This window comes from Sinocyclocheilus grahami, unplaced genomic scaffold (assembly GCF_001515645.1).
Source record: "Sinocyclocheilus grahami isolate Dianchi unplaced genomic scaffold, SAMN03320097.WGS_v1.1 scaffold209.1, whole genome shotgun sequence".
Classification (NCBI taxonomy): Eukaryota; Metazoa; Chordata; class Actinopteri; order Cypriniformes; family Cyprinidae; genus Sinocyclocheilus; species Sinocyclocheilus grahami.
Window position 1 is genome coordinate 1299107 of NW_015505388.1, and position 24413 is coordinate 1323519.

Sequence of the window (24413 nt, forward strand, 5' to 3'; positions counted from 1 at the left end):
TGCCAACTGTTCCTGTCGTAGCTATGCAAAGATTTAATTTCATATACAGTATCATAGCTATTAAACGATACCTTGTTATGATTTTAAATCATTATTTATCCTCAGAATGATCTCAAAGTAAAAATAACTGCTAAAGTCTGATTTTGTGGTGGCTGTGCTTTAAAATTAAATTATTATAATCTTAATTCAAGTGATGAAGGATTCTGAAAGTCTGGCAGTAATCAGTGTCGAGTGCTAAATGTTTCAAAAATGATTAACAGTTGAAAACATTCATTAGAAATTTTGAAAAGTAATCAAATGTAATCAGTTATATTACTTCAATACTGTAATTGAAATAGTTACACTACTTATTACATTTTAAATAGAGTAACTTGTAATCTGTAACCTATTACATTTCCAAAGTAACCTTCCCAACAGCGCCTATTAGCAACCTCCATTTTTTTTCATTCAACAGAACAAAGATCTTTTGCAGTATGTGTTTGAATGTTTGTGTGGTATTCATGGTTTATTTTGTTGTGTTGTGCTTTTTTGTTTTTAGTTTATTTTTAAGTCTGTTTTCTCTGAACACTGTACACCTATATCCACTGATCCACAGCACGACATGAGGCTTCTCTGTGCGCAAATCCATTAAACATCCTACATATATAGAGCTGCATACTCAAGGTCATGTGAAAAAGGAGCATGAATCATTTAAGGCATCTAGTATTCAGAGAGGGAGATGAGTGCTGGAATCAAATTGCACGTGGAAATGACACAGATGGCTCACGTTTCTCACAGCCAAGTCAACTCTCAGTCTCCTGCACACACAAATGCTATCTCCCACAACACTTCCCCGCATGCACACTACAGCCAGTTTTACTCATTATGCAACCACAGCACTGTGCTAGAAAAGGCTTAGTGATATAGCTTTGTGTAAGTTCACAAAAGCAATGACACTTTGTCCTTCAGTGCAGTCAAATTTCAGAGGAATCATCATTTTAGCCCATCAGCCTTGTTCTCTTTTTTTATGCTAGCATTACTAGAGACAGCATCTAACTATGAAATTTAACAGGTGTCTGTTGCATTTTTTTCTGTTGCAGTCATGTTAAATTGTCATAATATTCCACAATGTTACTGTTTTTACTGTATTTGTATACAAATCAATGCAGTCTTGGTGAACATGAGGCTTCTTTCAGACCCCAAAAAACAAACAAGTGAACTCATTTAAACATCATTACATTATAATGTAATGCAATGGTAATCTAAATGTAAACATAGAGGAAATAAGCATGCAAAATGTCTCCAGGTTTGACATCAGTGGCGAGTTTGAATATGCAGAAATGCCAAGTGTGAGTGGCTGGGATGTTCTCTCAGCTCAGGCTCTGTGCTGCATTTGAACACACTGATACATGAAGCCACTCTGCTGCAGTGGAGATTGAATGTTAGTGAGAGACAGTATCAAATCCCCCTATCAGGCCTGTAGCATTACATAAACAGCCAAAACACATGCAGAGTCCTCATAGTCCCATTGAAAACAGAGAACAAACACCAATAGCATTACCCAAAAACATCCTCCTTTTCCTTTGTAAGATTCCACATTTGTTTTTTATTTTAAAACAGATGGTTTGTTGGATTCTAATGACAACAACATACATTTTTAAAAATTTGAGATCAGTCCCTCCTTCCTATTAAATAACAATCTTGTGGTTTTTTTAGTGTTTGATCAACTAGATCTGGTCACATATGAGGAAGTGGTGAAGTTGCCAGCATTCAAGAGGAAAACATTAGTTTTACTAGGTGTGTATGTTGATCTTGGTTTTATTCCACATCTTACCTTTGTTAGTTGGCATGAAGCATTTCTCATTCATTTGTGGTTTGTTGTCCACTGGCAGGTGCTCACGGTGTTGGCCGAAGACACATCAAGAATACACTCATCACCAAACACCCAGACAGATTTGCTTATCCCATTCCACGTAAGAAACATTCCCAAGTCACTGTCTCTAACAGTCCACGTGATTGGTCTCTGCTGAACTGATAACCGCCTACTCATTTCTGCCGCAACAGACACTACCAGACCTCCAAAGAAAGATGAAGAGAACGGCAAGAATTATTTCTTTGTATCCCATGACCAAATGATGCAGGACATCTCCAACAATGATTACCTGGAGTACGGCAGCCATGAGGATGCAATGTATGGCACACAGTTGGAGACAATACGCAAGATCCACGAGCAGGGACTCGTAGCCATACTGGACGTAGAGCCACAGGTGACCGTTTAACTGCCCTCTGCATTTATTCATGAGAGAAAACAGTTGAACATTAACCTTGTAGGTCATTCCTGTTATGCAGCAATGGTATTGCAGACTTTCAGAAATATGCTCGTGTTAAGTTCAGGAACGTTATTATTTACACAAAGAAAATTATTAATATGAGACTTAATAGGATGGAAATAAAGACCTAAGGTCAGTTACCCATTGCTTAGTGAGGAATTAGGAGTTATCTTACATAACAGTGTCAACTTGAAATTGGTTTAGATATTTACAATTATATTGAATATTATAAAACAAGATGGAATATTTTGGATCGATATAAACCATCTAATACCACAAAACTTTATGAAATCAAATCGGATTTACAGTATGTTTGTGTTGGCTTTATGATGTAATTTCTCTTTAGGATGATTTCTGTAGAGAATTGGCTGTTATTTATTGGGACATTACAAAAGACAAACGGAGAGTGGTATTAAGACCTAGAATATTTAGTCACTCAGATCAAAGTAGTGTAATTATTCAAAATTGTAATACTGTGCTAAAGGAAAACTGAAAAATTTGATTGCATCTTAATTTTATTAGTTTAATATCATATGTCAAATATATTAAGACACAAACAGTTAGTATAGAAAATAATCACCTACTTTAAAATAATCACATGAAATGAAATGAAGACGGACACAGTTTTTGTTTTATCCAGCTGTATTTACTCAGTACAACTTATAACATCCAAGTGAAAGATAAAACAACAACATGTCAGCAACAAAATGTGATTAAGTAAAGAAAAGAATCACCCCCTTTAAAATACTGTATGATGGGGGCATAAAATGAACTGCAATAACTCATTCTTGTTGTGTTCAAATATTCTCAGGCACTGAAGGTTTTACGGACAGCTGAATTTGCTCCCTATGTGGTTTTCATTGCTGCACCAACTATCACTCCCGGCATGAATGTTTATTCAGCAAGGATGCATTAAATTGATAAAAAAGGACAGTAAAAACACTTATAATTGTACAAATATATATATATTATAAAATATTATAAATATAATGTTTCCACAGAAATATTCTAAATTGTAACAATATTTCACAATATTATTGCTTTTGTTTGTTTTTTCCACCAAATAATTGCAGCCTTGTTGAGCATAAGAGACTTTTTTCAACAACAAAAAGTCTTACTAGCCTCAAATTTTTTGAATGATAGTGTACTGAATATCTACACTAGTACCATCCTTCCCAACTCTCCCATCCTCTGTTTATTCCTTTAGGATCATAAATGAAATTTTCTTAAATGGGCATATTGTCAGAATTCATCCATTATCCTTTCAAAAGACCCTTTACTCTTTGACTTACCGGTACTCTTTTTCTTTCATGCTGCAGGATGAGTCATTACAGAGGCTGCAGAAGGAGTCCGAGATCCTCCAGAAGACCTATGCACACTATTTTGACCAAACCATCATCAATAATGAGATTGACGAGACTATTCGGCTCCTGGAGGAAGCCATAGACCTGGTTTGCACCACTGGCCAGTGGGTTCCAGTATCCTGGGTCTACTAAAACAGCAAACCCATCAACCTGTAACCTTGCACCCTTCATAATCTCACACTGTGCAGTGCATCTCTGCAAGAAAAAAAACCCTCAGAACTCTCCCCATGATTCAAACAGAAGTCCACCAACAACATCAATGTACCTGCTGTGAGCCTAGCCTTGGCCCCTCACAGACTACCTAGACGTGGTGTTGTATTAATGGAAAAAATAATAAAAATAAAATAAATACTAAATATTGTCATGTCTATATCGTTAGGAGACTGATTTAAAGAGACAATATCCTACATGATGCATTTTCCTGCATTTGTTTTTGTTTTTCTGCCCATTTTTCTGTTATTACCAGAGCAAAAGTGCAGTATTCTTACAGCAGAATCCTCACAGCTTTCATCTGTCCATTAACTCACCATCATACATAATCCCCACATTATCCAAGCGGCAGAGCCCAGCTGCTTTAGCACAACCCACCGATTTGCCTTTTTTGGGTTTCTTTTTCACGTTTCAGCATCTTCTACGCGATGGTTACTGTCTCTCTAAAGATGTACATAAATGTTTTAGAGATTTGAATGAGATCTCATGCATGTGAACATTCACAAGCGTCCATGCCGTCAGTGTTAGCTGTGTTCAGACCGTCACCCACAGCAGAAAACATTCCATTCGTCTGGACGAACACATTCAAACAGGTGGGGCCGGACGGTGACGAGGAGAAGAAAAAAAGACCTATGCACATCCCTTGCATTTTGGCAAATTTGTAAACAGTTTATTTTTACCAGTCATGTAGTAAAATGTGTTGTAAATGGTCAACATTTTTATTTGTTGTAAAATTAAGGGGTTCAGGATGAAAATGAATTCACAAAACTGTTCTGCCATTTCAGAAATGTGTCGTTTCTGTGGAGTTGTTTGAGGAAGAGGTGCATCTGTGCAAAGCGAAAGACAACACTGTTCATCTGAATGGTTCTGTACATGACAAACTGTTTACTCAAACTGTCCTGTGTAAATGGCTCTGGCGATGACGGAGCAGCTTCTCGGTATGAGTGTTTTTTTAAATATATTTCCTTTTATGTGGTAAAGATCTCCTCTGTCTTCTGCTCTGTGTTGCTCATCCACCTCTTTTGCTCTGCGTCTCTGTGTGAGTTGGCAGAGACGGGGCCAATGGAAAACTTTTCGTTCCTTTTACCTTTTTTATTTTCAGATTTTTCTCAGCAGCTGTTGGTAGGTCACACCCTGCCCCCTTGTTACAGTGCCCAGTTATGTGTCTGAGTGCGAAGCAGAGTGTGTTGGCTGGACTAACGGTACTGTCATACATATTTCTGTATGCAATAGAAACCAAGAGTGAGTGTGAAAATTCAGTGTTATCGTAATATACAGCAACATTCAAGATTTTTTTAAAAGAAGTCTGTTCATCAAGGCTGCATTTATTTAATCAAAAATACAGTAAAACGGTAATTTTGTGAAATATTATTACAATTTAAAATAACTGTTTTCTATTTTACTATATTTAAAAATGTTAATTATTCCTGTGAACTTTACTTCAGTTTTCAGTGTCACATGATCCTTAGGATATCATTCGAATATGCTGATTTAGTGATCAAGAAACATTATTATTATCAATTATATTATAAATTTTGTTGAAACCAAGATACATTTTTTTCAGGATTCTTTGATGAATGGAAAGATCAAAAGAACATTATTTGAAATGTAAAATGTAATGGAAATCCATTACATTTTCATAAATGTCTTTGTCACTTTTAAACAATTTAATGCATCCTTGCTGAACGAACTAATAATACTTTATTTTTAAAAAACTAGTGTGTATTTCACAGGATTTATTTACGTTCTAATCCCAGAAGGCACAGCTAAAGGGCATCACCTTCCTCTAGCTGGATGGGCTAGCATCTTGACTTGAGCTTTCTCCTGCTTATTCACAAACTGCTTTCCTCCTGAAGAGAGCTGCTTCTTATCACCGTTTCTGCCATAATGAAGAACAGATTAATGCTGGCTTCCAGTTGATCAAATATACACGAATGACACCTTTCACCTGCTGAACCCCAACTGACATAGAGAGGGAGGAAATAAGCGCTCGTCTCAGTTGTGCTGTCATCGAAAGCCATACACAAATGTTTAGAAACTGAGGAGACTTGACTCATCAAAAACAAAGGAATATGAAACCAGAGCCAAATTTTGCATGGCTAAATTGTTTTCCCGAAAATAAGGCAGACGTGGTGAACTTCTCATTTTATAAACAATATGAAAAATGTATTTCTGAAGTGTAGTTGGTCCGTTTTAGCTTAAAAAACAAAAAGGCTAGTCAACTGTAGTCTCACCACAAACATAAAATTACACTATCAATCTGGGGGATATATATGTATATGGCTGGGCGATATGGGCAAAAATTCATATCTCTGTATTTTTGGCCGATTTGCGATATACGGTATATCTCGGTATTTTCATTTTTGTATTTGTATTTTAAAAATCTGTTTTTAATATATATATATATATATATATATATAAATTTCACTTACTGCCCAATGTTGTCCAACAAAACAATACATATTAAAGGCTATGAAAACAAAGTGAATGTAACTATGTAAGCCTTTATTATGTGCAAAAAAGGGTTAAAATCACATTTCATTGCAATGTTGCAATCTAAAAACAAAAATAAGGCTTTTAAAGCGGAAGTTAAATTCACTAAACTAAAAATGTTAATAATTGAGAACAAAAGCACAGAGTTGTGTTAGGTTATTTTGATTATTCCATTAGTCACTTTACAGTCAGTGCTATCATAGAAATAGACTTACTTGTAGGTTTAAAATTCTACACGTCACATTTATTGTCTGACTACAAATATTTCAGCGAAATGTATATTTTATTATTCTGTCTGTTTGTCGCAAATGCTGGCGGCGGCACTCGTTCACTGAAGTCTGTGAAGTTTAACGGAGAATCCCAATCAAAACATTTACAGATGGAGAATATACCTGTGAAATGAAAGATATGCATTCAGGAAGAAAGCACATCTCAAACACATTAAACAGTGCAAGTAGCCTAGTGTCTCTGTCAGCCTTTCTGTCAGAGCATATGAAGGGCCGAGCCGCTTAAACTGTCTTACCAGTTTTTTTAAAGGCCTTAATATAAAGCTATATATATATACACATACATATACACACAGACAAGGCTGCATTATTAACTGCTGCAGTACCATGAGAGATCTCAAACCTTTCACATTGCATAAACTACAGGAGCTAAACTTTATGAATACATTTTCCGAGACAAGTTTAACTTGACATTTAGATTTGATTTTAAGCACCATGTTCAGTGTGAAAGTACTACCAGACTTCCACTGTAATGTTTAACATTCATCAGTGATTCAACAGCACACTTTCAAAACTTTGCACCTGGGAGTAATTTTACTATTTATGCAATGATTTTTGTTTATTCAAAGTATCTCAATCACAAGTGAACAAAAATCAGTATTAAAGGGGTCATATGATGCGATTTCATTTTTTCCTTTCTCTTTGGAGTGTTACAAGCTCTTGGTGCATAAAGAAGATCTGTAAAGTTGCAAAGACTAAAGTCTCAAATCCAAAGAGATATTCTTTATAAAAGTTCAGAGTCAGCCTAAAACTTACCTAAAACGGCTCGTTCTAACACGCCCCCACATATCTACCTCACTATTTGGGAAGATTTGCATAACGCCGCCCAAACGTTCACGCAAAGAAAAGCGCCGTAACTTTTATTCTCGCTGTAGTATTGTTGCTTACCGAGTGCACTTAAGCTTTACAGAATAGGAGGACTAATGCATTTTCCAGAACTGAAACCTTACCCAGTTCAATGATCCAAACAAAGAGGACAGCATGTTATGCCATCTGGTGAAATGATAGCAAGAAGTTTTATCAGATAAATCTCCTACACAACAAATGTTACAAAGTTATGCAACAGAATATGTACAATGTATTCATACTATAGACGCGTTAAGATGTTTTAAATCAAATCTAGATAAAAAATAAATGACAAAAACCGTTGTGCCTAGTTGCAGTTCTCACAAAATGGCCCTCAGTTACACTTTAATGAATCCTTTGCACTGGCAAAACAAAAGTCCTTTAGTCTTATTTGCTTAAAACATGCTCCTTTCCCTTCAAGACCAGTTTCAATTCATTTAAAGAGATGATCATCTCCAACTCCATTATATCCGTATTCAACATGAGAAAAACCACATCATCTATGGCAAGATAGATCAAACATTTCATCACGGTCTTAAATCCAAACATTTCCCATAATGGAAAATTACTTCCACTCTTGGATGCACTTCAATCCCTTCTGGTATTCACCAGACTCTCAAGAGGCATTAATGCAGTCAATCTCGACTTGAAAAAGAATCACAAGAAGAGACACAGTCGGAAGAGCACCAAACAGTCCATGTCCAGAAGAAACCTGACTCTCAGCAAGGTCCTGCTGGGTGCCGTTCCTCAGACCATCCGTGACGTTGACCATCTCTTCCCTCAGTTCCTGCTGTAGAAGCTTGGAGATGAGGCTATTGAACTTGTTCTCCATGGTGGAATACTCAGAAGGAGATGTGGTCAGGTTGAGCTCCGGGGGATCCAGACAGGTGGCGTTCAGGTGGGCGTAGACAACTTCACTCAGGTCCAAGCCAGCCACTGAGGATGGAGAAGCGCATGGAACGTCCCTCACCAACTTATAACTCTCCATCCACTCCCTCAACCACTCCAGGTCGCAGGTACACTCCCAGGGGTTTCGAAAGAGATACAGGTGGCCGATGAAATAGATGGGCTGGAAGACAGAGAAGGGCAGAGACGTCAGATTGTTGCTGTTGAGGTGCAGCGTGATGAGGCTCGTCAAGTTCTCAAAGGCACCCTCCTCGATATAGGACAGCCGGTTTCGATCCAGGTACAGCACCTCCAGCTCCACCAGGTCACTGAACCATGTTTTGGACACATTGGTCAATACATTCCCACCCAGATTCAGCGTTTTTATGTTGCTTAGGCCCTTGAAAGCCTGCTGGGGCAAGTCGACCAACAGATTATCGTTCAGGTAGAAGTTCTCCAGACGCACTAGATCTTTGAAGGCCTCATCATGTATCACATTTATGCGATTCTCCTGTAAGTTGAGGTACTTGAGGTTGGTTAGGCCCAACAAAGAGTTGTAGGCCACCGCTTCAATCTTGTTGCGCTCCAAGTAAACGTGTGTGAGGTTTTCCATCCCCCTTAGGGCCCCGGGAACACGTCGAAAGTTGTTTTGGAAACACAGCAGTTCCTTCAGGAAGATTTGCTCCAGGAAGATGCGGTCTGGCATGTTGAACAGGTTGCAGTCAGAGAGGTCCAGGCGCACCAAGCGTTTGATTGCTGTGAAGGAGCGAGTGTGCAGGTAGCGTATGTGCTCGTTGTGGGCCAACTTGAGCTCCAGCAAGTTGGGCAGCCCTTTAAATGCTCCCGGCGTGATGAAGGAGATGTTGTTGTGGTTGAGCGAGAGTGTCTTGAGTGAAGGCAGGGTGCCAAAGGCCCGCTCGGACAGAAACTTGATGCTGTTCTTGTCCAGGTTGATGGAGGATGCCTCGCAGGGGAACTCTTTGGGCAGGTCCATCATGTTGACGTGGTCACACAGGACGCTGCAACTCTTCTCCTGAGAACACGTGCAACTGGGAGGGCAAGAGCGCGTGCAGGCCCACAGGGCCAGGGCATGAGGGGGGAGGAGGAGGAGGAAGTACACTGGCGAAAAGGGAAAGAGATGGGTTAGAGTGTGCCATTTAACCACAATATGCAACTAGACAAATTGGCATCTTGTCTATGTTCATTGATATTTAGTTTGAATATTTCCAAACAAAACCTTAGTCACACATTGCATGTAGGTCATTCTCCAAAAATGACGTATTTTTGTTTGTCTTTCACACATTGTTTAATGACAGATTTAAATGAACCATATTAAGAAAATAATTAAATGTAAATATTTATGCTGCCTAGGAGGTACTTTTCTAATTTTGTATTTTCAAAATACTATTTTTTTTACATTGTCAAGGCTAATAACAAAAAGTTAAATCATTGGACAAGCATTCTTTTTAGATTATTTATATATAAATGGCATATAGAAAGAGGTGTACCAAACCTACTTGACCAGTTAAAAAAAAAAAAAAGTCAAACCATTTCGTATTGAAAAAGTCAGGTCACAGAATGAAGCCTTTACATATAATTTTTGACTTTGAAAAAATGGAAATGTCAATATTTTGATATTTTAAGAGTGAATTTTCATCTCACTGAACTGTAAACAGTCATGTTGATCTGTATTGAATGCTCCACACCACAGGTTTATACTAGAACTACATGGTCTATATTGCAGAAAAATGATATTGATTTGACAAAAAGCCTTTCATGAATTTTCAGATAGAAATTCCAGGACTCTTAATTATACCAAAACAAAACGCTAGTCATGCAGCATAAGCAATCACTTTGCAAATGAGTCGTGCTCGTTCTCCCAGCAGTTATGGGAAGATTACAGAGCACAAGCAGACATTGGAGGAATAATTTAATGTGTGTGGCCTCCCTCTGTCCTTCATCTGCTCCACACACTGAAAATAGGGTGATTAAGAAAGGACAGATTAGAGATTACACAAACACACCAGGTCTTGTTTGTTCCCTTAAAGTTCCATCAGTAGAGATACTGCATTTCAGGAACATACTGTAACCACGCTTTAATGTAATGTTCTCAAAAACACTTGAGATCATTTGAATTGAATAGATTGTTTTTAGCACAGTAGTTTAATTACACCTGCTCATATCATTGAAGAAATACAACACTGACGACAGCAAGGAACATAAGACAGCAAAAATCATAGACTTACCAGCAATAACGATGAAACGCATCACTGGTACCTCTCAACTCTGGATTTTTAAGATAAATTAACTTAAGCATTTCCACTAAAACAAAACAACAATTAGGATATCTTATTGAACATACAATTAGCAAGAGAGGACAGAACATTTTATTAGATAAAATTAAATAAAAAATTCCAGTGTTAAATGATTACAAAATGTCAGCACTGGCCCCAAACTACTTACCTGTCAAGCATGTTCAGTAAAGGTTCTCCTGCACAGACAACTAATAAAAGTTCATCCATAAGTTTGCCCACCATGACTATGTCTGTACTGCTTCGCTCCAAGAGAAAATATGAATGTTTGTATGTGCACACATCCACTATCATCAGCGCTCCCCTTCAGAAAGCCATCACTTAATGGCAGAAAAATCCTGGGATTATAAGCGTTTAAAGCAGTACTCTGAAATCAAAGCGAGTAGAAATGACCCGCTGGGCCTCAATAGTACATACAGATTACAGGCTGCAATCTCCTTATATAAACCGGTGGTCATGAGATACTGAACCATAATGTAAACATTTCAGGAAACATCTGCAAGTAACCTTTCATTGGAGACCCTTCTACCACCCGGATTTCATATTAGGGGACAATGGGGTCACATTGAAAAAAATATATATATTTTTTTTTTTTTTTAAATAGGACTCATCTGGCTTCAAGCAGTGTCATGTTTAAGATGAATTATTGGTAAGCGTAATGATTTATCATACCATAATGTAAACGTTTCAGGAAACATCTGCAAGTAACACCTTTCATTGGAGACCCTTCTACCACCCGGATTTCATATTAGGGGACAATGGGGTCACATTGAAAAAAAAAAAAATATATATATATATATATATATATATTTTTTTTAAATAGGACTCATCTGGCTTCAAGCAGTGTCATGTTTAAGATGAATTATTGGTAAGCGTAATGATTTATCAAAAATGTGTTTATACAGCACAAAAATAAAATCACGATCCAGTCCCAAAGTCTTATTTTGCTGTATATTATTAAAATTTTCTTAAAGATATTAATAAAACACCACATGTCAGATTCAGAATATTTAACCGTGAAACAATTGGTGTTTTGGGGGTTTAATTTTATTTCATTTGAATGTGAAGTTTGACAGCATGAGTTGAGCTACTGGCACAGTTCACCCTGAAGCATCGGACACACGTTCCAACTACCACCTGCCCTTTTAGGAAGAATGCTTCATTTAATAATTGGAGTAATCCTACATTGTTTTATACAATTAGCAATTCATCAATATGTATATTTTTATACATATTTTCAGTCAGTCTAGTCCTTTACTACTAGTCTGTTACCACTTTGACAGCGGAAATCATCTGGGGTGAGCAAAAAAAACAAAAAAAAAAACGAATTGATTAACACTTGAATCCCCAAGTACCAGCAAAATGCAGCATCACTGTAAACTAAAGCCCACTGTAAGCAGAGGAAATAAGACAAGGGACACCAAGTAAATACAGTGTTTCTATTTTGTAAACAAACTGGCATCAACTAAACGTCAGACAACTCCACTGAGTTTAGATCACATGAGGAGCAGCCGTTACAAATGCTTGACCGAATTTCTGCTACACGAAATGCTTAAGAAATCATGCTTGATTGTAAGGAATTTGCATCAGAAACTTTTATTTTGGTAAAATCATACAATAAATGCACAGCTGAGTCATCTCATGCAGTGCAGAGCCTAGAAGCTACGACATAAAGCAAATACTAAATCTAAGGAGCTCTGGTGTCCTCTCAGGAAGCCAACTATTCTCTTATTTCCATCTGGATGGAGGGCAGGGGATGTGATTTCAGTGTTTCCAATACACTTTAAGACTTATTGCTAGCGTGGATACTTGCAGCTTCTCCTGAGTGGACTAATACCAGAGTCGCTGTATATGTAAATACAATAGAGATCAACCACATGTTCAAGGTTGCCATGTGCCAGACATTGACAGAAACAAAACTTCAACAGAACAAATGCCAATCTGTAGGACAGAAAAAAAGCACACGTGGAGAATCTGGACACTTTTTGCACTGATACTTAATTTTTTTTATTTTTTTATTTTTTACATTTTTTCAATCCAAACCTTGGCATGTTTTTTTTCCCTCCCGTTTGCAATTTTGAGAGCCAATTGGTAATTCCATAGCGACGTGTTGCCATCAGGCCGTTAACAGCTGTGGAAACTGACCAAGTCCATTACGTCTGAAACATTAAAAAGCTCACGCTACCCCGAAATACAGAAATTTTCCACGCATACAGGTGACATTCAACATTCAAGTGCCAGTGTTCAGGTATTGTCTTTTGGTCAAGTTACTTGAAACTTTCAAAGAATCACTTTGAGGCTTATAAAAATAAATATTTCTCAAAAAATGCTTAATAAATTACACAAAACTAGCAGCAAAAGTAGAATCTAGAAATCTGTGTGCAAACAGCTAAATTCCCCACTGCTGATCGCCCTGGTCCCAAATAAATCCTGGTAAATAGTGAGAACCCTTCCCCTTTTGTAAACAAGCTGCGTATCTCCGGTCTCCTGACACAATATTTGGACGCTTGAGGACATGCACTCAAGACACGTGTATATATAAAACTCCAAATGTGCAATAAAAGAACTTTGTAAAACTTGATGGGCACAACATACACGGGCCTAGACCTAACTAAAGTAGCACCATTCAACTTGAAGTTCTTAATACTGTCAGTGCATCTGCTTGAATTCATCATTTAAAAAAAAAAAAAACACAAAAAACAAAGAAAGTCAAGGCACAACTCACTTGAGAAGAAAATCTATTGCACTTGCGATAAATGCCTTATTTCTCCTCCACTTTCTCCACTTTCTCCTCGAGCGCTTCTGTCTTTTTTCAAGAAAAGAAGCAGTAAACTGGCTCCTCGGCCAGTGGTTTAGTTCACATCTAACCTGATGAATTTCAGGAGCTGACAGCATTCGTATACCTGGTGTCCGGCCTCACGCAGAACAGCGGGACTCCGTACACAAGCTAAAATGGTGGGCTGTCTAACTGCACTCGCGTCAAGGCCCAACACCGGTTTGGATCCAGCAGTGCCTCAAAATGAACTCACGCTGCCTCTACCTATGAAAAAGGGAGCCATGCCTGCTGCGCAGCTTGAGAAAAGAGGACGTTTGTATTGAAAGAAAGCCTGCAACAGTTCATTCGTCTTCTCTCCTTGACCAAAAAACAAAACACTAGCATGCGTATGTGACCAAAGCGGTCATGTTGCAAAGGCACGGCCGCTTTGGTTCTGTGGTCCGTTTGTAGCCAGTTGAACTTTGCTTTCAGGATGGCAGGCATTTTTTGTTTTGCTGACATTTGTAAAGAAACATTTTATCAAAAAACCTTGGAGTTTTTCAATAAATGGCATCTGCTTCTCTAAAATGTTGTTAAGAGGAAGAAAAGTAGTAGTTCACAAAAAATGCTGCCCACTTAGAGTGGCTAGCATGTGGTTCTTGCTAGCTGCCGTAACACTGTCAAGTCAATTAAAACAAATGGAGTAAGAAGTTCCAGCATTTTGAATTTTCAAACACTGAGTGTTTCCAATATTTCATCATGAATATCACAACTGGAATGGCCTTTTCAAGACAACCATATCCCTAAAGAGGCGTCTCTGCAGGATAGAGTGAGCAAAACAAAAAGGAAGTCAGACCGATTTGTCCCTTGTGACGCAGATGCTTCACAGAACGGTTCTAGCAAAGCGCCTGTGATGCGTTTTACTTTGTGGCTTGTATTGTTGACTTCAAGATATTGGTGAGAATTTGAAGTTCAAATGGAACAGCGACTCGCTGAGTCACATTATCCCAGTATTTGCCAAGGTTTGATTAAGTACAAGCTTTCAAATGCCTTTACAGCAAAAAAAACAAAAACATTGCTCTTGGCCAAGTTCACTCAATGAAATTAACTAAACTAAATTCTTGTCTATATTCAAAAAGGCACAGTACATTCACATACAAAAAATGATCCTCTTTTTTTTTTTTTAAACAAAGAAAAAGTCAGAAACCTAGGTGCTGTAATAGATCAAATACACAAGTGGGCATCCTTGTTATTCTGCTCTGGTTTTGCCACAGAGCAGCTCCCTTTAGAATGTGGGCAGAGAATCACAGCGTGTAATGTACCGAGTTCATAAAGCTACACAGGGGGTAGAGTCTGGCTATGATAACATGTGGTTTCCGTTCAGCTAGTTTGGCAAACGTACATTCAGTTGCCCCACCAGTCCACCTGGGCGTAGTTTCCTCCATAGTTTCCATAGTTGCCCCCATAGCTGTCACCACCAAAACTCCCAAAGCCACCTAAAATGGACAATAAATTCAGGACTGCTTTCAACAATTTCCACGGACTTTTACAATAAAATTAAACACTAATGAATACTGTAATATTGTTTATTGTTAGTTTATTAATCAAGGTTACATGTTAACATTTATACATACACACACACACACACATTCATATATACACACACACATATATATATATCGTATATCAAATCATAAGATGTGGTTTGAAGTGAAACTAACCCTTATTGCCTCCAAAACCTCTGCTACCTCCATGGCCACCAGTGTTGCGAGCACCACGATTGGCGAAAACATTGCCGCCCCCAGCCATCTGCCGGTAATCCCTGGCCCCAAAGCCACCAGAGAACCTGCAGAAGAAGAGTAACATCATGAATCTGGAAAATGCACAAACCCATTGGGGAGAGCTTGGATGCTTCCGTACCTCTTGGGGCGTCCGCGGTTGGTGCTCTTGTGCTGGTGCTCGTAGGCTAGGTTTTCAAGCCAGGAAGGCACCTCCTGTTTGGCCTCCACCAAGATGTCCAGCAGATCTTTTGTGATGTTGCTGTTCTTATCATTGTAGAAGGATGTGGCAAGTCCTGAAGATAAATCAATAATTCAAACAGATGTTCTGGCAAAAACGAGAAATTCAAGGTATTTCCGAAAACTATAGTAAAACTCACCAAGGTTTCCCACCCGGCCTGTACGACCAATACGGTGGACGTACTCCTCAATGTCACTAGGCAAGTCAAAATTGATCACGTGTTTCACGTTGGAGATGTCAAGGCCACGTGCAGCCACCTATCAAGAAAAAAAACACAACCAGTTAAGCAATCAGGAGGAAAACCACAGGCTTCCAGTGAACGCTCAGACTCTTACTCACAGCGGTGGCAACCATGATAGGGCAGCGCCCAGAACGGAACTGGTGGAGTGCTTCCTCACGATCGCGCTGAGAGCGGTCGCCATGGATACTGGTGCAGGCATAGCCCTCACGATAGAGGAAGTCCTCAAGAGAATCAGCACCCTTCTTAGTCTCCACAAACACCAGTGTGAGAGAATCCTTGCCTACAAAGACGAAAAGCAAGTCACTCTGGATAAAAACATCTTGCAAATGCAGAAATACATCTGTGCTTTTGTAAGCTTAATTATATGCATTGAATGCAATATTAACCACAGCTTGCTTCTTTACTGTAGTCAGGTTTTGACATGATTTCCATTAGCACAGAAGGATGAAACTGTAGAGCGCAGTGCCATTAAATGTCCCATGACATGACTTCATTCCTTCCCTTTAAGCTATTTAACAGTAGCCTTCTGCTACAGTCTTTGCTTAGATAATGTTGGTATGGTAACACTGACCGATGAGACTTATCTAAAAGCACTCAGTGCTGTGTTGCTATGGATAAACATGAGAGCTTCAGCAAGAAGCCAGTCACTGTTTCTACATGTTTACTAGCACAACAGCAATACCTAAAGTACACTCTTCATCTCTTTAGTATCACATTTAAAAATAATTTGAAAAATACTCCGATTTAAGATGCTTTTGTTAAAGTAGGAGTTATTCAAAAATAAATGGTAATAATTCCACATCTTCTGACTCTTCCCATACCACTATTTGCAGTATTATTTTTAAAAACTATACACCCACATATACCATCACACTGAACTTGACCAAGTATGTTATTCCTGTAAAAAGTCATCAAGGATCCCATGACATCAAGAAACAGTAGACGAGGAAAGACGTTTTACCTGTTGCATTGAGCAGGTCAAGGAGGAAGGAGCGCTTGTCATTCTCTTCCACCCAAACCACCTTCTGAGTGATGTTCTCTGAGGTGGAGCCCACTCGGCCCACAGCCAGGAAGATATACTCCTCCAGAAAGTCACGGGCCAGAATCTTAAAATAAAATAAAGTATGGAAGTAATGAGTTCCTTATTAAAATCAAAAATTGTATTTAAAGTTCATTATGAGACTCACTGGTAAGCCTCATATACACTTACCTGGATCTCTTTTGGGAAGGTGGCACTGAACATCATGGTCTGGCGAGCACCTTTTGGAGGCATGGTGTCCTGCTCCACGATACGTCTGATCTGGGGTTCAAAACCCATATCGAGCATTCTGTCAGCCTCATCCAACACCAGATATCTACAAAGAACGTATAAAGTCATTTTTCTGAACCACAATGTATTTGAGGTCAAATAAAACTTAATCATTCTAGCTTAGAATCATACTAGCGTCACTTACTTGCAGTAGTCTAGGCCAATCTTGCCCCGCTCCATCATGTCTACCAGACGACCTGGTGTGGCCACTAGGAGGTGACAGCCTCTTTCCAGTTCACGGATCTGCTGGCCTATATCTGCACCTCCATACACCACACACGGGCGCACTCTGGAGCGGTAAGAGAACTGCAGAAGATGACAACAAAATTAGTTAAGATGAGCTTTAAATTGGACCAACTTTTGCAAACCTGTAACTGGTTTACCAGAGAGATATACCTTTCTGGCCTCGTCATAAATCTGAAGAGCAAGTTCTCTGGTTGGAGCCAGTACCAGAGAGATGGGAAATTGCTTACGGCGGACGTACTTCCCATTCTCCTGCTTGAGAAAGACCAAAACAAAATACTTTTCATGACAGAAGCAGAAATTCTTTCCCTCACAGGACTCTTTGCACAACTTTAGGCCAATAAAGAGATGTATAGTAACCTGGGTGCTGGCTTTGGTGGCCTGCAGTGCCTCGCCAGGTCCATCAGTGTAGATCTGACTAAGCACAGGAAGTAAGAAGGCTGCAGTCTTCCCCGAGCCTGAGAGAATGGAGCATACACACATGATGAAGCACACTCTCAAATTACTCTATACTGCTCAAACAGCTGCACACTGCAGTTTCATCCACATGGGACAGCCAAAGCTAGAGTTTGCACATTCAATCTGGTCAACATTGCGGTTTATATGGGCCATGCCCTGCCTACTGAGATAGGAAGTGGTCATCTAACTCACATGTAAAGGGGTCACAATCCTAGATAGAAAATGTTCTAAGCCAGGTAAAGGTTCTAGAAGATTTGCAAGTTGACAGATGTGAGTGATTCAAATCAAAGCAATACAAATGTCTACAAAAAACATCAGTTTATCATTCTTACCATTTAAGAATGATACAATTTATTACATTTATTTTTCCTAATAAAGTCACTGTAGAGAAATGGTATTTGACCTTTTTTTATTTTTTATTTTGGACTCCGTGTTCAAGAATCTATCATTGAACTCTTGAAAAACATTCATTCAATTATTCAATGGCATGAACTTGGGCTCACACAACTACTCATTTTACTCAAGTCAACCAAAAAAAAAGCATTCACTTAATCAGCGGGTTGATGTTTATGTACATGACCCACAACACAATGCTGCTTCAGCAGTCTTTGCAGTTTCAGGTAAGTCCAGCTAAAGCAATAAAAGTGAATAAGTGTAGGACTAAATCTGGTAAAATGTTATACATTGCTCTTTGTATTGTAGTAAAATACATTCATGAAAAACAAGTAAATATATTTATATATAAATACTATATACTATAAACTTGTGTGTATGTACAGCAGTAATGAGACAGCAACATATGATAGATAGGAGTCATATCAATCATATGTTGCTGCCTCCATTACTGTGCTATACATTATTTATTAATAGCCGTTCTTGTTCCATCCTATCATGCGCAAAAGTATTATAATATAGCATGAAAGGCTCAATCCAGAGCGGCACAAAGTGCTTATGCGCATGCCATGCGCAGAGCGATGCGCTTGAAGCAACATGGAGTCACAGTGCGCAGCGCTCCACGTAGAAAAGTTCAAAGCAGAAAGAGAAGAGATATTGATGCGTAGTGTATTAAATCTGTTCTGTAGTTTGAGCCTTTTCTTTTAACGGTTTTAAACTTAATTTACTGTGCGCTCTCAGAGAGAGTTTCATCGTCTTGACTGTCGTAACCGAACGTGACATGCAGCTTGAATGCTGTCCGCTCTGTGTGTGTGGGGAGACGCTGCCTGCGCCCCGCCTCCGCCACAGAGAGCAGATGAGATAACAGAGGCAGCGTGATCTAATAAAATGTTGGTGACATTCATTTTTATGTAAAAAAAATATATAAATCATTATTTTTAATTTTATAAAAAATTCAGTCGCAATATATCGCAGCACCAAAAATGATTGCGCTCATTTCCATATATCCCACGATAAGTCGATATATTGACTATCGCGACAGGCCTAGCTACTGGCACTGTCAAACTGTGCAAAAAAAGTAGTATCCTACTTTCTTAGTTTTATCATCACATAATTACAAATATACTTTGCCATTGTAGTTCAACTGGGATGCAATTTTAGACCATTTTTCTCCCACCTGTTTGAGCACAGGCCATCAAGTCCCTCTTGGCCTTGATGATGGGGATTGCATACTTTTGAACAGGAGTAGGCCGTGTGTAGCGGGTCAAGGTTATGTTGCCCATAATGATCTCGCCCATGTCCACATCATGGAACTAAAAGAAAAAAGAAAATATCATCCACCTGCTGTAGCAGCCCTCCACTAGATTTGTTTTGGCACTTGATTCAACAAGGCACTATGATTATTAGGCTTACATTCTCAATATGCCCTGGACTGTTTGTTCCAGTGGCCTCCACAGGAATGTCATCATACTTCTCAAAGTTAATCCCAGTGTTGCTCGCAGAGAACAGCTCCCTGTCGTTTGGAGTGGGAGACAGAAGAGAAAACAATAGCTTCACCACAGAGACAGATGGACTCAGGAGACAGGACACACAGTGCGAGCAGCAGTGGGCCACTTACTGTTCCAGACGCTCGTTGGGGGGCAGTGGCTTTGACCAGTCCTCTTCATCTCTGGATTCTTCAACCCAACGACTGTTTCCTCCTGTTCCTCCTCCAAAGCCTCCACGTTCATACCTGTTAAGAAACATTTTTGTTTTATAAAAACACTGTAGCACAACACCATGAACACTTAACTTTTACATGATCTATTACTTCTGAGCACACTGCATTGACAGGCTTAGTTAATCACCCTATTGTTTAGAAAAGCAATAGGTATTTAATAGTAGTGGATATCACCTCAACAAACCACACAATCTGAGGCATCATTTACATTCATAAAATGTGTGGCAATTTGTGCACCAAAACACAGCTACAGGGGTAGCAAATAAAACAGACAATATACCAGCAGAACATTTGTCAACCAGTAGAGGAATTTGGATGATTACCTTTATCATGGTTACGCTCATGTGACACTGCAGTGCCATGCCATGACCAAAGTTTATAATCTGCATCCATTTTTAAGCAATTTCAAGTGATTTAAAACTGTTTGTGCAGTGTCAAAAGAAAGTCTGCACTTGCATGCTAAGCAGATGGTTTCTGTGCACATAAAGCTGCCGGTCACACACACCATCAAAGCACAAAAAAATGTCAAAATGCCCATCTTGATGTGTAGCCTCAAACACAGTCCTTTATGTCTTAAGTGAACATAAACAGTTGGGAGGTTGAGAACTTTTTACTTACAATACATAGGCTAGTATTAGATTTTGCTGTATTATTAAAATAAGTGTTGAGAATTGGTGAAATTTCAATGGCATCTAAAACAACTTCGTTACAATACTGCACTCTCCCTCACCTTCCTCTTGAACCAGCTCCTCTATCATTGAAGAATGCAGACTTCCCTCTGTCAGAACGCCCACCAAAGCTAGTGTAGGCATCTCGGTTCACCACAGAGTTCCAGCCTCCATCTTTGTTCTCATAACTGACATAACCTGCAATTTCATTATGTTAGAGGCTTAAAACATGTACATCTTGCAAAACAATCACTCTATCATTTTAAAACTCTCACCTGCATTATGCATTGGCTGGGTGAAGGGACCACCGTTCCTGCTTCCACGAAAGCCACCACGTCCACCTCTGTCATTACGAGGAGGTCCACGGCCAAAGTTTGCAGTCCCATTCACACGACCATCATGGTACCCATTGACAAAACCATTGCTACGACCGCCATCCCATCCTGAAGAATCTTTCAAAAAGGGACAGACAGGTAGAGAATGTGAGGATATTGAGCGAATGGCTCTTTATAACTTAGCTCAAAGCCAAGACTGGTATCAGTGATGGTTGAGTGAGTGGCAGATGTGAAAAAGCCAGTAAGCAATTTGCTCCTACGGCAACAAATAGAACAATTCAAGTAAGTTGAGTGAACCAGACAAACAGGTTCATGGCACTGCTTTAAAAAAAACAGCAGATCAAGAACACAGAAAGAACAATGGGCATTCTTTGGGCAAAACTGGCACTCCTAGAGCTTACAAAACCATATGAAACAAAAACAACCTGTTTGGTCATCCCAGTGACTCACCCAACTATTCCTTTCTGAGAAAACTCTAGTTTAAGGAACAAAGAGCACACACACTCCAAAAATTATAGATTAATGTACTTTATCAAATTAGGTTGTGATCTCTCACACACAAACATTTTTTTTTTACAAGCACTGGACCCTGTACAGAGGAATCACCACATAAATGGGTGATCATTTTCTGTCCGAAAACAGCCAAAAGCAGGCCAAACCATGCCACGGTCTGATGCTCAAATTTACCACAGCGATCAGCCCAGCTGATAACATTGGCTACATCCTCGCTTCCGTTGGTGGCTACGCTGCAGTCAGTAAGCGCAGGAGAGGCTGCAAGAGAAATTAGCCAGGACTGCACTCATGCATATGCATACCCACGCTTCCTTACTCCAGCATACAAAAACAGGCCAAAAACACATAACTTGCATATCTGACTTCCTCAGATGTGGTTAAACCACACAACCAAACATTAGCTTTCCAAACTTAATTGAAAAGGGCAATCACTGCTGACCTACTTGCTAATCAGAAAGCCAAGGCATACTGTCAAAAATATAATGAAGGATCATCAAAAATACCATTTGGCAAAAGAACTCAAAGTAAACAGCAAACAATATTCACCTACATAGTCTTGCAACAAACGTGAACTTGAGAAGAAGAAAAAAAGCATCAGATTTGGACACGGTGTCTATTGGCAAGTATGAAACCAAACAATTGACATGGCAGCAGTGAAACGTTAAAGCTCAGATCAGTCGATCTTGGGCTAATTGGAGTGAACAAATTATGTTGTGGTGTAGTTAGAGATGTTAACATGTGCATCCCTTAGTATTTAAAAAGAACACCCACACGATTAAGCATGCTATTGACATGTGGCATTAGAACATGTCAGGAGCAACGTCCACAAACTTCAGGGTCTAGTTAAAATGCAGTGACGTAACAGAGGGCAGACAGCAGAACAGAGGGATGATGCAGAAATCACATGCATATAGATATACCACATCGGTCTGGCCAGCCACTAGTGTAGGTGTGATAAAACGAGAGTTCCTGGGACGGATATCTCTGGGAACCTAAGCAAAGGTACAGGGCACTTAAAAGACAACCATTCCTTCCCAACGGAGGAGTGTAAGAGCAAAGCAGGTTGTTTTGAATAGTTACCGGTCCTAAAGTCATTTCATCCAGTTGGATAGTTATGCCTGTGTCTTTGGTTTCCCTCAGGGTGCCAACTCTGAGGATACTGTTTGGGAGAAACTCGATGGACAGTTTCACATTGTCAGAAGATGGCGAAATACTTAAAAGCATTTAAAGGAGTGTGTGCGCACACGCTATTGCATACAAGCCTCTTTCCTATTTGTTCACATTTAGAGAGTCAATTAGAAAAGAGAAGAAAGGAGAGAAATGCAAGCAACCACAGCTGCCGGACAATCACAGGGAGCAGTCCGACAAGCCACTAAAGCTTTGTGGACTCAGAAAGGTCTCCTTCAGTTTCATAAAGTGTGAGGTTCACTCAACACTCTGAGAACTGACTTTAAATGTCTGGCCCCAAAGTACTGGCTCTGAAGGCATGGAATTACATTTTCATGCATCTTGGAAGCAAAGCACCCTCAGAAGAACCTGACCAAGACTTACAGCTCTGTACTGGTGCCACTGAATAACCGCTCTGTCTACCAGAGGAATAAGCATTTCCTGCTGTGAAAAAACATGAAGTCAAAGTGCAGAAAAAAAATCAACAATTGATCATAAAGCAGTGATTTTAAGATAGATCTAGAGATCATTCTTAAGTGATGAAATGGAATGGCTCATGTCAATAGAAATGGGAAATGATTTATTGAAATAAAAAAAAAAGACTCAAAGAACTTTTTTTTTTTTTTTGAATAGTCGCAATAGTGCATGTTTTGTAGTGATCTCAACAATTGATCATAAAGCAGTGATTTTAAGATAGATCTAGAGATCATTCTTAAGTGATGAAATGGAATGGCTCATGTCAATAGAAATGGGAAATGATTTATTGAAATAAAAAAAAGACTCAAAGAACTTTTTTTTTTTTTTTGAATAGTCGCAATAGTGCATGTTTTGTAGTGATACTAACAAGCCCTGAAACACAGTTAAATGTTTTTGTCTGTCAAGTATTTTCACATGACAGTTATTTTGAATTGTACACATTCAAGAAAATCTCTAAAGATATCCAATACAATGTACAGCAACTCAAAAGGCTAAAACTCGTAATGCAAATTGTAAATATTTGCCAAATTTGCATGCATCTGCAAATTTCTTATCTTATAAAACAATCCACCGTTTGTAAAGTAAACCAGCATCATAACATACCATTTTTTGATGCGTCTTTGTTTCTCAAGTGAGGAGGAATGTAACGCCCTAAAAGAAGATAAACATTCAGGGTTTTTTTTTTTTTTTTTTTTAACTTGCATTTAAAATGTGCACTTTAAAATTCAAAAAAAAAAAAAAATACAAAAAACTATGAGAAGGCTGTTTATGCTTTGCAGGCACTCAATCTGAATGTGGTAAAAGCACTAAATGAGATAAATCACTTACGACCAGAGCCAGCACCCTGTCCATCAGCTGAGTTCAAGTCTAAAACAGCAAGCTGAAAGACAGAAAGAGCAAAATGGGCCACTTAGGACACTACCAACTACAAATATAGATTATATAATAATATATGCATGCCACACACAATGTAAACAGAAAACAATACTGAGCAAGAGAATTCATCCGATGAAGATCTGAAAAAAGGTTTAAAGGATTTGTCTACATTAAACAACTTAAAGTGGCATTACAGTACAGCATAAAATGAAAATTGTCATTTTGACAAGTTATTCCAAATCTGTATGACTTTTTCTTCAATAAAGCACAAAAGGAAATGTTTAGCCTCAATCACCTTTAACATTTACTCCACATTAGGTATGTAACGATTACCGGTTTGACGATAAATCATGATAAAATTCCCCACGGTTAGTATTACCGTTTCATCTTTTAATTATCATTAAAACCGTATTAGATTACCGCGATTTGAAGAACTCACGATAAATAAATACTGTCCATCATAAAGCACAGTTTTAAGTAACAGTCTCACGTGCGCACAGCAGCAGAGTAGTTTCGTTTTGAGTGAAAACAG

General features: G+C 38.8%; 3 protein-coding genes across 13 annotated transcripts in view; 1 reads left to right on the forward strand and 2 right to left on the reverse strand.

Moving 5' to 3' along the window:
• LOC107595872 (peripheral plasma membrane protein CASK-like) overlaps nt 1-4160 on the forward strand; it is a 245711-nt gene extending 241551 nt beyond the window's left edge. The window contains exons 22-26 of the mRNA XM_016286457.1: nt 1711-1776; nt 1872-1952; nt 2044-2246; nt 3121-3202; nt 3627-4160. Coding sequence (XP_016141943.1) covers nt 1711-1776; nt 1872-1952; nt 2044-2246; nt 3121-3202; nt 3627-3805 — 611 coding nt within the window. The 3' untranslated portion in view covers nt 3806-4160. The remainder of the gene's footprint in view (nt 1-1710; nt 1777-1871; nt 1953-2043; nt 2247-3120; nt 3203-3626) is intronic.
• A 3396-nt stretch (nt 4161-7556) lies between these two features.
• Nucleotides 7557-11201, reverse strand: LOC107595833 (nyctalopin-like). Of its 2 annotated transcripts, none has more exons than XM_016286406.1 (3): nt 10858-11201; nt 10641-10678; nt 7557-9513 (listed from the first exon to the last, which is right to left on the reverse strand). In XM_016286406.1, exons 2-3 carry the CDS (start codon nt 10660-10662, stop codon nt 8126-8128), a joined length of 1410 nt encoding a protein of 469 aa, XP_016141892.1. In that variant the 5' UTR covers nt 10663-10678; nt 10858-11201; the 3' UTR covers nt 7557-8125. The 2 variants fall into 2 exon arrangements, with proteins under 2 accessions (XP_016141892.1, XP_016141891.1); XM_016286405.1 differs by having other exon boundaries at nt 10641-10716.
• A 1070-nt stretch (nt 11202-12271) lies between these two features.
• Nucleotides 12272-24190, reverse strand: LOC107595830 (putative ATP-dependent RNA helicase an3). Of its 10 annotated transcripts, none has more exons than XM_016286395.1 (20): nt 23834-23862; nt 23609-23656; nt 22913-22972; nt 22282-22534; nt 21536-21619; nt 20789-20965; nt 20576-20711; nt 19744-19857; nt 19539-19638; nt 19303-19438; nt 17634-17731; nt 17427-17525; nt 17176-17336; nt 16932-17076; nt 16683-16827; nt 15820-16001; nt 15620-15737; nt 15382-15535; nt 15183-15307; nt 12272-14957 (listed from the first exon to the last, which is right to left on the reverse strand). In XM_016286395.1, the coding sequence occupies exons 2-20, from the start codon at nt 23609-23611 to the stop codon at nt 14866-14868; spliced, it is 2382 nt and encodes a 793-aa protein (XP_016141881.1). In that variant the 5' UTR covers nt 23612-23656; nt 23834-23862; the 3' UTR covers nt 12272-14865. The 10 variants fall into 10 exon arrangements, with proteins under 10 accessions (XP_016141881.1, XP_016141880.1, XP_016141879.1 ...); XM_016286394.1 differs by having other exon boundaries at nt 19744-19860; XM_016286393.1 differs by having other exon boundaries at nt 17427-17528; nt 19744-19860.
• Nucleotides 24191-24413: the final 223 nt, after the last annotated feature.